General features: G+C 36.7%; 2 protein-coding genes and 1 pseudogene across 3 annotated transcripts; 1 reads left to right on the top strand and 2 right to left on the bottom strand.

The window, feature by feature from the left end:
- Positions 1–979: 979 nt before the first annotated feature.
- On the bottom strand, positions 980–4915 carry LOC130509174 (disease resistance-like protein DSC2). Of its 2 annotated transcripts, none has more exons than XM_057004890.1 (4): positions 4336–4915; positions 3027–4134; positions 2159–2461; positions 980–2069 (listed from the first exon to the last, which is right to left on the bottom strand). In XM_057004890.1, the coding sequence occupies exons 1-4, from the start codon at positions 4803–4805 to the stop codon at positions 1200–1202; spliced, it is 2751 nt and encodes a 916-aa protein (XP_056860870.1). In that variant the 5' UTR covers positions 4806–4915; the 3' UTR covers positions 980–1199. The 2 variants fall into 2 exon arrangements, with proteins under 2 accessions (XP_056860870.1, XP_056860869.1); XM_057004889.1 differs by having other exon boundaries at positions 3027–4140.
- A 141-nt stretch (positions 4916–5056) lies between these two features.
- LOC108844287 (preprotein translocase subunit SCY2, chloroplastic) lies at positions 5057–8373 on the bottom strand. The gene is made up of 13 exons (XM_018617515.2): positions 8189–8373; positions 7516–8010; positions 7340–7428; positions 7170–7249; positions 6981–7070; positions 6809–6900; positions 6582–6665; positions 6306–6447; positions 6056–6172; positions 5821–5950; positions 5609–5732; positions 5410–5516; positions 5057–5323 (listed from the first exon to the last, which is right to left on the bottom strand). Exons 1-13 carry the CDS (start codon positions 8274–8276, stop codon positions 5234–5236), a joined length of 1728 nt encoding a protein of 575 aa, XP_018473017.1. The 5' UTR covers positions 8277–8373; the 3' UTR covers positions 5057–5233.
- Positions 8374–9189: 816 nt separating this feature from the next.
- On the top strand, positions 9190–10701 carry LOC130510075 (FBD-associated F-box protein At5g38590-like; annotated as a pseudogene).
- Positions 10702–12354: the final 1653 nt, after the last annotated feature.

A 12354-nucleotide genomic window follows, 5' to 3' on the forward strand; every position in this document is an offset into this window, starting at 1 on the left:
TATAGCCAAATTCTAGACTATAATTTATATGTTTTATAGGTATATTAAAAAATTTACATTGATTATAGGTTTAGATAGATTTGACAAAGATATTCTGTTTTGATTTCTAATTTATTGAATTGGTTGGTTTTGAAAGATCATGGATTGGTATAGCTGATTTGATTTTTATAAGTCACGTAAAGTATAAATGTAATAACTTGCTGTTATAGGTATTATTAATTAGATCCATATGATGTTTTCTAATAAATTAGCTAATACGAACACATTAGTTGAAGTTATTGTTTCCGTTATTTTGGGCAAGATTATAGTTAGGAATTATGCATTAATTAATTTGAAAAGACAAGATTATTACAAGGAAAGATTATTAATAGTTTCAGTGATATTAGAGTGTAAATAACTTGAAAAACTTAGGAGTATTTTATATGTGTACTTATGTTTTAATAAAGTAGATAATGTGTTAACCTTTAGGTAATGGTTTGGCTAATTGTGAGTACTGATAGATATAGAATATATTTGTATACTAAAAGTATTGCAAATGCTTTGGTAGGTTCTTAAAGTTGAAACTTGACACACTTGAGTCTATGAAATTTCCTGGTCAGACAATGATGCGGATGTGTGTTTGAACCTCAATACAAATCATCTACCCAATCTAAAACAAAACTATAGAAACTCTAAACCAAACATATATAATCGCTCATGTTTCTTGAATCCCCGTCATACACCATACCTCTTCAAAGCTTAGCTTAAACTCGGCATTACATTGTAGGCAAGGCATGGTATGATCTATTGAGTTCAATGATATGGAACCGACCTGTAACCAATCAATAGAGATCTCAACAAACACAGAAATCAGATTTGTTTTTTTTTTTTGAATAATATGTAAAATTTATTCAGAAAAAGTATTTGTTACAGCTATTGCTACTTTTAACTAGGAAACTTCCTACAGAACAGAGTACTTTTGTTTTGACTATCTAACAGAGAGCCAAAGTTGCAGTATTTCTTCATGGTGCCGAATCCTTTTAGAGATGAGAAGTAGACATTGGTTTCGAACATGCCTATCTATCATAGTAACCAACACTCACAATGTCAAACATGTTTCAGTGTTGCTTCAACACATTAGTACAAGACTTTTTACAAACATGAAACATACGGATGATAAAACTAGCTGTATAAACAATCAATAAGAATAAATAGACTCATCACTCATCATCATCATCATCACCATGCCATTCTTCCCCCTTTGTTAGTTGGTCGAACCAAATGAAATTACTCTCAATATTGCTGGATACTGGTCTTGATGAATTCAGAAAGGGAAGCTTACAGTGACGTGTGATGCAATCCGGGATTGTTTCAATATAACCATCCCTGAAATAAAATGGTCCAGGAAGACCAGGGGTTTGGATGCCTCCCATTTCCATCACCAGATTATGACAGAACCGAGAGCTCTCGAAGATCTCCACAGGAAAGTTCACAACATTCTTGCATCCCAAGAAATCAAGCGTTTCAATGTTTTCCAGCCTAGAAATACAAGAAGAGATGCTTCTCAGCTTCATGCAGCTATTCATCAGTAGTTTACTTAGCCTGTAGAGATTCTCTACCACCCGCGAAGGGACTTCTTCGATCTCTGTCCTGCTGAAATTCAACCATTCTATAGAGTCTGGAAGACAAGGAAATGTCTTGAGGTTCTTGCAGCCTGACATGTCCAGTGCTGCCAGATTCGGCCAAGACATGATTGTTTCTGGAACTTGTTCTATTGCGGTTTCTGACATAGAGAGAAATCCAATATTGGAAGAAACATCTGGAAAAGTTGTCAATCGCGAGCATTTATCAAGATTGAGAATGCTGAGAGATTCCAAGTTGATATTTGTTGGAATAGACTCTAGCTTTGAGCAGCACTCCATTTCAAGAACAACCAGTTTGTTAAGGTTCTTGACTGAGGGAGATAACATCACCAGACAGCTGCAATGACTGAGACAAAGTTCCTCCATATTTACCGCTTTTGAAAGATCTGGAATCTCTTTTAGATTCTTAGACATACTCAAGTCCATATGTGTCAGACTTCTAAGAGGCTAAATTATGAAAAAAAAACAATAGAAAAACAATAAGATTAATAATATATTATGAGAGCTGAGAAAGGAGAGCTGTTGAATTTGCTTACTTGTTCTCCTTCCCATAGCTTCTCAAGCTTGCTCTCTCTTAAATTTAGAACAACAAGAAACTCTGGACGAAAACTCTGAGGCAGTGATGTCGTGGGATATGCATCCCAATGCAGCAGCCTAAGTTTACGGGGAAGATAATCCAAGCCTCGAGGTAAATGCAGCTCGGTTTGATCTTTACTCAACGAGGACTTGTACAATTTTAGAAACATCAGGTTGTGCATCCCACCAAAAGATGTTTCATTCAGAAACCACTCAGTGATCTTTGATAAGTCTAAAGATATGCCCAAAACAGCTCCAGTGCCCTGAAACACACACAAGTTTTAACTGAAACCACTGACTGTTCTTAGTCAAGTCTAATGTTCATGCAAAGTAGGCCTGCATGTTTGGGTTTTTTGGGTCGGTTAGTTTGAAATTCTGGTTAGTTCGGGCTAAGTCTCGCTTAATTGTACGAAAAGCAATTTGTCTCGGTTTGTTTTTCGGTTAATTTGGTTTCAAAAGTTTGTAGCAAGTTTGAATTCGATTAAATTTATTTTTAAATTAGTTAAAATATTCATTTTTATTTTGTTAAGTTTGGTTATTTCAATTTGATTTTGGTTAGTCCGATTTGGAATTTGGATTAAGATCTGTACTGTTTGGTTAAATTTATTTTCTTTTAGAAAACCGAACTAACCGATTACCAAGCTGAGCCGAAAAAAACTGATTTTTTTATTTACCGAATCAAGCGAACCTTCTACCGAACTGAACTGAAAACCAAAATTTTGGGTTCGGTTCGACTGGTTCTGTTTGGTTACTAACCGCAGTCCTGATGCAAAGTCATAGTAACTTAAAATGGAAAGTAACCTAGAGAGAAAAAGGAATCAGACTTACTGTGTTATCAACAAGTACGTCGTAGATCTCTGAAGCATCCACCAAGAAATGACGTTTTCCAGGCTCGTCAACAGATTGTGCACAAACAACTTCTCGGCCCAAGTGTTGTAGCAAACTATGCATCATAATGGTGCGATTGCATCTCAACATGTATATGAGAGATCTATTGGTCAAAACTTGTAGCCCAAAGTTGACATCCAAGCCAGAACTTGCGAGCAAAAGCTTCACATACTCAACATTCTCACCGCTGAATAAACACGCAATATGAAGGAATAAGGACTTATCCCTATCATGTAAACCATCATAACCGACACGTAAAACATTCCTAATATCCTCACTGAGACTGGTTCTGAGTCTAGGCAGCGCTGACTTTTGCTCATCCTTGTTCATCCCTCGCAGAGATGACCCCAAAACCTTCAGAGCCAGGGGAAGATAGCCAGCAAGATTTGTAATTTCACTAGCAAGCTCGACATAACCATCTGGAGCAGAGCTTTTTCCAAATGCAGATTGGCAGAAGATCTGAAGAGCTTCACTTCTTGATGGAAACCCCATTTCGTATATGAGATTGATCCCATGCGCTCTCAGAAGCTGTTTGTCTTCCGTGGTCACGATGATCCTACTTCCAGGTCCAAACCACTGAGAATGTTTCGCCAAGGCATCATCAAGCTGTTCTAGTTTGTCAACATCATCAAGAACAACAAGAACTTTCAGATCCTGCAATCTTTCCTTTACCAGACCTAACTCATGTATCTTCATGTGCCTATGATCAATAACTTCAGACAGAAACTGTTCTTGCAAACGCAACTTGAAGCCATCTCTGTCCAGTCCTGTTCTGATATAACACCCTCTAACATTCTCCACAAAGATAGAGTGTTGGAAGTTTTTAGAAAGCTGGTTGAATAAAGCTCTGGCAACTGTAGTCTTGCCAATACCTGCAGGACCCCAAATCCCAACCATCTTCACTTCATTTGATTCCAGACATAACAGAGAATCCATCTCTCTCATATGAGCACTGATTCCGACCAGATTGTCTGAATCTCCTCCTGATGCTGCGGAGTTCAGTTCATTTGAAATGCTCATAGCAATCTTTTCAACCATATCTGCTTCACTGTCCCTATCAGAAAATATGAAAATGATTGCTTCCACTACCATTATCATTTTTAGTGAGAATCAACCACTCATACCAAGCATAGTTTGGGATATTTTGATTAAAAACCAAAATCGAAATCTAAAAACCAGAAACCAAAGTCCGAAAAAAATGAAAAACCAAAATTTAAAAACCAAAAACTATTAAAAACAATCAACTAACCAGTTTTGAGAAGACTCGCCGGCTATATCAGCCACATAGACCAAAGCATCTCGCCATCTCTGCTTCACATCCTCTGGTTTGCCTTGACATGCTTCCTCAAATGCCGTTCCAAATTCTCCGTTTAGATTCCTCACATGAGATGGATTAACCTTGTAGAAAACGGGCATAACCGTTTTGCTAGATTCCTTGATCTCCACCAACTCATCCAAACACCACCTAGAAGATGCATATCTCTTGGACAACACTACAACCGCAAACCTTGATTCTCTGATAGCCTGTACCAGCTCAGGACCAATCATTTGGCTTCTCCTGATATCGTTATCTATGAACGTGCGGATTCCCTTTCGCCGGAACTCCTTGAGAAGGTGACTGAGAAAGGTTCTGCGGACGTCTTGGCCACTGAAGCTTGGGAACACATGGTGTCTCCAGTGGCAAGGCTGCAATGACAAAGGTGAAGAAGAATCTGCCATGAGAGAAAGCTTAAAAGTCAAGTTTGAGACACGCTTGGAAAGGTAAGATAGATGGATACATCTCTGAACTCTATATTGAATTATTATTATACTATATTGGGTCAACACTTTGAGACACGCTTTCCACGTCGAGAAAGTTGACTTTATGTCTTCTCTTTGCGTCTACAAACAAGTTTTGTAAGCAAGTATAAATCAGTTATGGGGACATTATTTCAGAAAATTTTATTGATATATGATAATTTTCGTTGCTGTTGTAGTAAGTTTTCTGATATTGCAAATGCTTTGGTAAGACAATGATGCTAATGTGTATTTGAACCTTGACAATACAAATCATCTACCTAAAATCTAAAAAGAAACAAAAAAAGCTACAGACACTCTAAACCACAAACATATATAATCATCTCTCATGTTTCTTGAATCCCCATCCATCATACACCATACCTCTTCAAAGCTTTGCTCAAACTCGGCATTACATTGTAGGCATGGTAAGATCTTCTGAGTTCAATAATGGAACCAACCTGTAAAAGCAATCAATAGAGATCTCAACAAACATGAAACCATAATTGTTAACTGAATGATATTTGAATGCACAAAGAACTCTTACGATGATTAACACCGACGTAAACCCGATAGAAAAGCCTTGATTGATGCTGCGTAGATAGTGATCAAGTAAACTAGATGATGTTGCCAAAAAGCTCAACAGAAGACCTCCTGATTCGAATCAACCAAACCAACACTTGGTCTTAGAGATTTATATTAAAAATGAGTAAGTCTACAATGCAACAACAACAACTTAAGCTTACCCCAAAATCTAGTTGATGCTTGTATCTTTGTTAGGTACTCGATTGTGGCTTTCCCAGGCTTTATGTTTGGTATTCTCGCTCCCATTTTATTTAAGTAGTCAGCTATCTCCTTTGGCAAGTTGGCCTGCATAACAGAACAAGTAACCCTGGTTAATAATGTTCATGGAAGATTTGAAACTCAAGACAGAGAAAAAAGAGTAACCAACACTCACAATGTCAAAGATGTTGAAGAGAAATACGAAAAACGCATAGATTGAGTAGTAAACCCAAGGCGGTGCCCCAACTGTGCTTTCAGGGTTTAATATCTCCTTCACGTGCAACAAGAACGGAGAGCCCAGAATACTAAAAACAATATACATCACCTTATTATTAGACAGCCTTAGAGTGGTAATAATAACACAAAGAAGTAAGAGACAAGAATGTTTCAAACATTAACAGGTTCTTTACCTTGCAAGAATGCTGGGAAATGCCAAGAGATAAGTGGTTGTAAGAACAGGCTGCATCCCTGCTGGGTTAATGTTAAAAGGTATGTATGGCTCCACCTCTGTTATTGGAGAACCTTCTCTGCTCAACATAGCATAAAACCAATTATATGAGTAAACCACACGTTGCATAGTAAGCCTAGGCTCATCCTAGCTATACTGGTAATGATTACAAACATACAACAATCTTTTTATCACACAAAACTGATGATTACCTCGAAGCAGAAGCGAGTTTAAAGCCATAATATTGAAGCTTTATCTTCCTGCATCCCTCGGTAACAACAACAGCGAACATGGTTACTACCGTAAAAATGCCCAGCACGCCCAACAAGTAAGGCAACCAATTCGTAAAACTTCCTGCAAAGAAAAACAAAAAAGAATGGCTCTTTCTTCTTATAGCTCAATTGAGTAGAGAGGCGAATGATAGTTGCTTCCAGGAGTTGTGGGAGACATTGGGGAAACATGGAGTAAGAAAAAAAAAACAAAAGTACCTGAGATTTGATTAAGCATCTTATGTAAGGTCTCAGTGTAGCCCGTCAGTATCCCCACACAAATAATCAGAGATGATCCATGTCCTGTAAAATGCACAGAAACAGGTTATGAGCAAGTTCCACCTGGTGTTCCATCTCAGCATCACCATATACTACTAACGGTTAGGATCAAGCTCACTTGCATATATATATATAGAGAGAGAGAGAGAGAGTGAAAAGAAAAGTACCAAATCCAGATTCTGATATCGTATCACACAGCCAAGTCATCGTCATTGCACCGCAGACTAGCAGAGATGCTGTCAACATGACATGCTTGACCCTGAATAAGCATGAACTCTCTTAAACTATAGAATCTAAAAAACAACATTTTTCGCTACTCAGAACGTGAATACAACTTACTGAGCTGTGGCTGCAAAAACAGAGTATTGGAGAGAAGTGCAAGCCACCACTATACCTTCCACTATCGCAAAGAAAAACGATAGCCACCATCTAAAGGAATTAGAGGGGAGAGAAACGATTTAGTAACTTTTGTTTTAAAAGAAGCACACAAGTCACGAGAAGATGTACAAACAAAGCTAAACAACACACATATAACTCTTGATCTTCTCGTGACCATCTAAGCCTTCCTTTCTTAGCTTCACCAATGATGGAAGAACGTGACAAAGCACCTGTGCCGCAACACAATTTCATTATCACTTGATACCATCAATCACAATCTTAATACATAAATAACCCACAGTCTACAGAGAGACACTAACCTGCATGATTATGGATGCTATTATCTGTGGACTGAGCCCAAGCTGGAAGAGAGAAAGCTTGATCTCTGCTCCAAACTCACCCAGCTCCTCTACCAAAAAAATTGCAAACCACAAACTCAGATATGTCACCCGAACAAGGGACTATACAGGACACAAAATGGCATGAGAACACTCACCAACGGAACCTGAGACAAAGCTAAGGTAATCCTGAGGTATTAACCTCCTGTCAAACCCAGGCAGAGGGACAAAATATCCAACACGGCTAAGCACAAGCAACACAGCCGTCACAAACAACCTCCTCCTTATCTCACTCTTAAAGAACCTTTCCCCTGCGCTATTGAGCACTGAACTTATCCGGACGAAATCAAGAAACCTGTTCCTAAAAGACTTTGGCCTGTTATTGTTATTATCCTCAAGTGCTTCGGACACAACAGAACTGCGTGGCTCTGGAGGAACAATCTCCACATCCAAAGCACCTGTGTGCATCTCATCGCTTCCCACGGATTGCTTATCTGAATAACTGATGGAAAAACTCTTCCTTTCTTTTGTAAAGAGATGTCCTCTGTTCACCTGTGTAAAACAGGTTTCTCTCGTTCTTGAGAAACTCAAACTCGTAGTAGTAAGGCATCTTCTTCTTGATCCAAATGGTTGAGAGCACAGAGATGGGTCCCCTGCAAAAAAAAAAACACCAATTGAAACCTCAAATTTGCAGGAATAAGAAAAGTAAAGTGGTGAACTTTATAGCAACAGTGATAAACCCAGTGCCCTCGATATTAGGTTTGAAGATTTGAGGACTGTGTCCTGATAAGTCTTCTACGTAACAAGTAATTCTGAGGAAGAGAGGCTTACGCTTTGAGACGAAGCCATAGGAGGAGGATTGGGGAAGCGAGATAGGTCGAAGATGAGAGTGGAAGAAGCAAGCTTGGGAGGAATTCATGGAGAGGATGAGAGATAACGCGGCGCAGAGGCAAGGAAGAAGAAGAACATTAGGGGAGTGTGTGTTACTAACTCTCCGAAAATATCAAAAAATGTTTTTCTATCGTCGCTCATCTTTATTATAAAGTAATGTGTTCAGTGTTTAATTATAGAGTCAATTAAACCAATCTTTGTACGTACGTGTATATGAAATGTTATTTATGATTTCATAATTTAGATATATGAATAAAAATATTTCTATCATAAATATGAAATAAAAATTATATGAATAACTGAAAGAAATATGAAACAGCTTTTGCAATTTATCTATCTTTTTTTTTTGTTCACTTGAAATTTATCTATCAAAATAAAATTTATTTTTAAAAAATAAAAATAAAAACTACTAGCTACATGTATAACTATATTTCAATTTTTCTATCGATAGGAAAATAGATAACTAATTAAAAAAATCAAAAACCAACAAATTTTTCAAAAAGTTAAAATATATTGCAAAATCCAAAATCAAAAATTTAAATAAAAAAAATCCAAAACCAAAAACAAAAAAAACAAACTAAACAATCATCGGCTTTTAGCCCAAATGAAATATCAATCTGATCGGTTTGCTCTAAGACTGACTCTATTTGGTCGATCAAATTTTCTTTTCGAACCGAACCGTTCGACTGAAAATACAAAAATTATCAAAGAGTTGGGTTTTCGGTTCGGTTCGGTTCGAATATATAACCGAAACCAAATAATCAAACCCGATGGGCTTTTGATTCTTTCATCTTCCTCACTCGACTCGTCTTCTCCCTTCCTTTCCTTGGTACTTGATTTACGCAATTGGAGAGGTCAAATCTATAATTGGCGATTCCATTAGATACTTGAGTCGTAGTGACTGAAGATACCTGCAAACAGAAAGCTCCAAAGAGGTAAAGATGAATATGATTTATGGTTTAATAATAATAAAAAAAAGACATACTTCTTAGCTAATCGGCTAATCTTAGTTTTACTTAATAAGTGATAAACACACTCAGCCTGAAGGCATCAAACGGTGGGTTGAAATTGCAGTTTCTCGCAATGTACGTGACCTGGATATTGATTATTATTTAGGTGATGGTAACATATTCCCGAGCAGCTTTTACACCTGCAACTCGCTTGTGATCTTGAAACTCAGAGGCATGGCTCTCATAGATGTTCCCTCTCTGAAAACTTTGGATCTTCAATATCTTACGTACCAACATGATGACTCTCTTCAAGGGCTTCTTGATATATGTCCTGTTCTTGAAGACCTGTCGGTGAATTTTTTGTGAGGAACAACACAGTATGGGAAAGATCACTTTTTTATCATCCCAACTTTACAGAGGTTATCACTCTTTGTGCCTGATGACTGGGATTTTGATGGGTATGTGATAGATATTCCTTCTTTGAAGTATTTCAAACTGGTGGACTGGAACTACTGGAGACATGATGACATTGAGATTAAAGATATGCCTAAGCTAGAGGAAGCATATGTGAGTGTTGTATCCTCTGTTCTCAAGAGTGTCATTGGATCCATCACATCTGTCAAGCATCTTACTATATGCTCAGAGGTAATTAGAGGTTTTTTTCATTTAATCCTATTTGAAGTCTTTCACTCTCAATTGTAGGATTTGTTTACTAATAATTTTTTTTGATGTCGTGTGGTGATTAAGATCCCAAAAAGTGGTCGGTTCGATCATGTGTATAGTGGTGGTTTTGTTTTCAATCAGCTTAAACATCTGAAGCAATGTGTGTGCAAAAAGAATTCGTCGCATCTTCTCGGCCAGTTGCTCAAAGATTCTCCTAACTTACGAGTACTAGACATCTCTCACATGGAAGTTAGTTTCTTCCCATGAACTCTCTTTTTCTTTTTCTGTGGAATGTGTAGGTTGAGTATCGTCTCTCTATCTAAAGTGTTTTTTTGCTTGGTCTCAGAGACACGGGTATGATGGGCTTAATGAAATGGTTTGCTGGAACCAACCGAGCCCTGTACCTGAATGTCTGTTGTCGAGTCTACAAATTTTGAACTGGTCAAGATACTTTGGGAGACCCCAAGACAGAGATATTGCGGTTTACATCTTGAAACACGCTCGCCGCTTAAACAAGGCCAAAATCATTGCTGATACAATGGAACATAATGTTCAGAACCTTGAGATGATCACGGAGTTGGCATTTTCTTCCCGAGCTTCAAGCAGATGCGAACTTGTATTTGTTAAAGGGTAGGAAAGATAAAGAAAATCTATATGTGGTAACTACTTGAAGCTACGGAGTACGGACAATGGATGTGTTTAGTGAACCTCTAGAAATGTACGACTCTGCTATGTTGTTAGTTTGCTTGTATGGTTGGTCTTCCATCTACTGACAAATGTTTTGTATGGGTGAATGTTTTGTATGGGTAAAATAGCTTTCATACTCAATTTTTTTAATTAACCATAGTATCCGGCGACCGAGATCAAAAGATTATTCTATAGATCTTAGATGTACAACTTTAAATTAACACTATTTTATCCATACAAAACATTTATCTTTAATAAAAGTGAAAACTCCAAAAATATTTTAAAAACTTTGGTCTTAAAAATAGTTATAAATCCATTAAAATCCAATTTCAAATCAAATCCTTAAACAAATCACTGCTATTGAATAACACATGATTTTGAAATCTATTTTAAAATTATAGAACTAATAATACTGAATTTGACTTGATTTTTAAATTTATTTTAAAATCATAAAACCAATAACACTAGATTTACATATGAATTTTAAAATCATAGAACCAATAACACTGAATTTGGTTTTGATTTTTAAAACAACATATTTATAACATATGTTTATTAGTGTTTCAGAAAGAAAAAAATGAATATTTATTTATAATTTATTTAATTTCGTTTAAATATTAAAATTAATTTAATAATTAAGTTATATTAGAATGAATGTATTATTCAGATAAAAACTTCATGTGAAATCTCTCATTTAAAAAAAAAAGATAGATTCTCTAAATTTTCTGATCGCAATTTTCTAATTTATAAATAAATATTCATTCAATTTAATCCGAGTAGACTTATGAAATACAAAATTGATTACTGTCCCAGAAGTAAAACAAAAATCTTCATTTTTTCTCCAAATTCATTAATGTTTGTCGGAAAAACAAATAAAACAACATTATTGTTTGGTGAGAGACATGATGTTAGGTTTTGCCTTCATGAAAAGGGAAACGAAGTGAGATAAGTCTACACTCTATCTCCTCCCCCAGTAAATCGCAAACCCAACCGATTGATCCACTCTTCCTCTGATTCCCTCTCTCTCTCTCTCTCTCGATTAGTCCTAGTCCCCCACCCAAAAATCAGCATTCCTTTTCTCATTTCATTACCAAACTTGCTTGCTACGATTCTGTCTCCGACAAACCCTAGGGGGGAAAGAGGGGTTTCATCTAGTTCCTCTGAATCTCGGTTCTTTTGATCATGGATTCCGAAGAAGACATGCTCGATATGTATTCAGGAGAGGATGATTTCTACAGCGATGATTACAAGGATAGTGATAATGATGATGGTGATGATGATGATGGGGAACCAGATTACGGATTTGTTGAGGAAGACGCTGACGACTCTGCCATGACCGCCTCCCATCGCTCTCAGGTGTTTGTCCCTTTTTTCTGTTGATTTGCTCTTAGAGCTTTTGTCTTACTATGTTTTTATGACTTGTTTGCTGTGGTAAATCTTGAAACTTTTTGGGCTTTTTCTATTATAAACTATAATATAATTTGGGAGTAGCATTTTGTTGGTTACTTTACTCATTAGCTACTGAACTTTGGCTGTTGCCGTTTCTTTGTTAATTAGGTGTTTAGCCTCATTTAAAGGATACTTTGCTAATTTTAGACCTCTACTTTTTTTTTTCTATTGCCATGCATAGTCTTCTGAGTGATGATGGAAGGTTGGTTGGAAAATCAGTTTTGTTGATATATTTGTGATGATATTGATGGTTTTTTTTTAGTGAAAAATATATGGACTTGGTACATTTTCTTAAGAGTCTTTAGCATGGTCTTCTTTGTTTCGTGGTCGTTAAGTGAGGACCCTTGTAGTATATAA

This window comes from Raphanus sativus, chromosome 3 (assembly GCF_000801105.2).
Source record: "Raphanus sativus cultivar WK10039 chromosome 3, ASM80110v3, whole genome shotgun sequence".
NCBI classification, from domain to species: Eukaryota; Viridiplantae; Streptophyta; class Magnoliopsida; order Brassicales; family Brassicaceae; genus Raphanus; species Raphanus sativus.

Bases quoted from the DNA above. Each gene is read 5' to 3' on its own strand.
- LOC130509174 (XM_057004889.1), bottom strand. From the start codon at position 4,805: ATGGCAGATTCTTCTTCACCTTTGTCATTGCAGCCTTGCCACTGGAGA. The intron at 4,141-4,335 runs GTTAGTTGATTG...ATTTTCTGATAG, and splicing joins GGCGAGTCTTCTCAAAACTG to GGACAGTGAAGCAGATATGG. The intron at 2,070-2,158 runs GTAAGCAAATTC...TTCATAATTTAG, and splicing joins AGCTATGGGAAGGAGAACAA to CCTCTTAGAAGTCTGACACA.
- LOC108844287 (XM_018617515.2), bottom strand. From the start codon at position 8,276: ATGAATTCCTCCCAAGCTTGCTTCTTCCACTCTCATCTTCGACCTATC. The intron at 6,666-6,808 runs GTACTTTTCTTT...TGCATTTTACAG, and splicing joins GATATCAGAATCTGGATTTG to GACATGGATCATCTCTGATT. The intron at 5,733-5,820 runs GTGAGTGTTGGT...TCTGTTATGCAG, and splicing joins TCTTCAACATCTTTGACATT to GCCAACTTGCCAAAGGAGAT.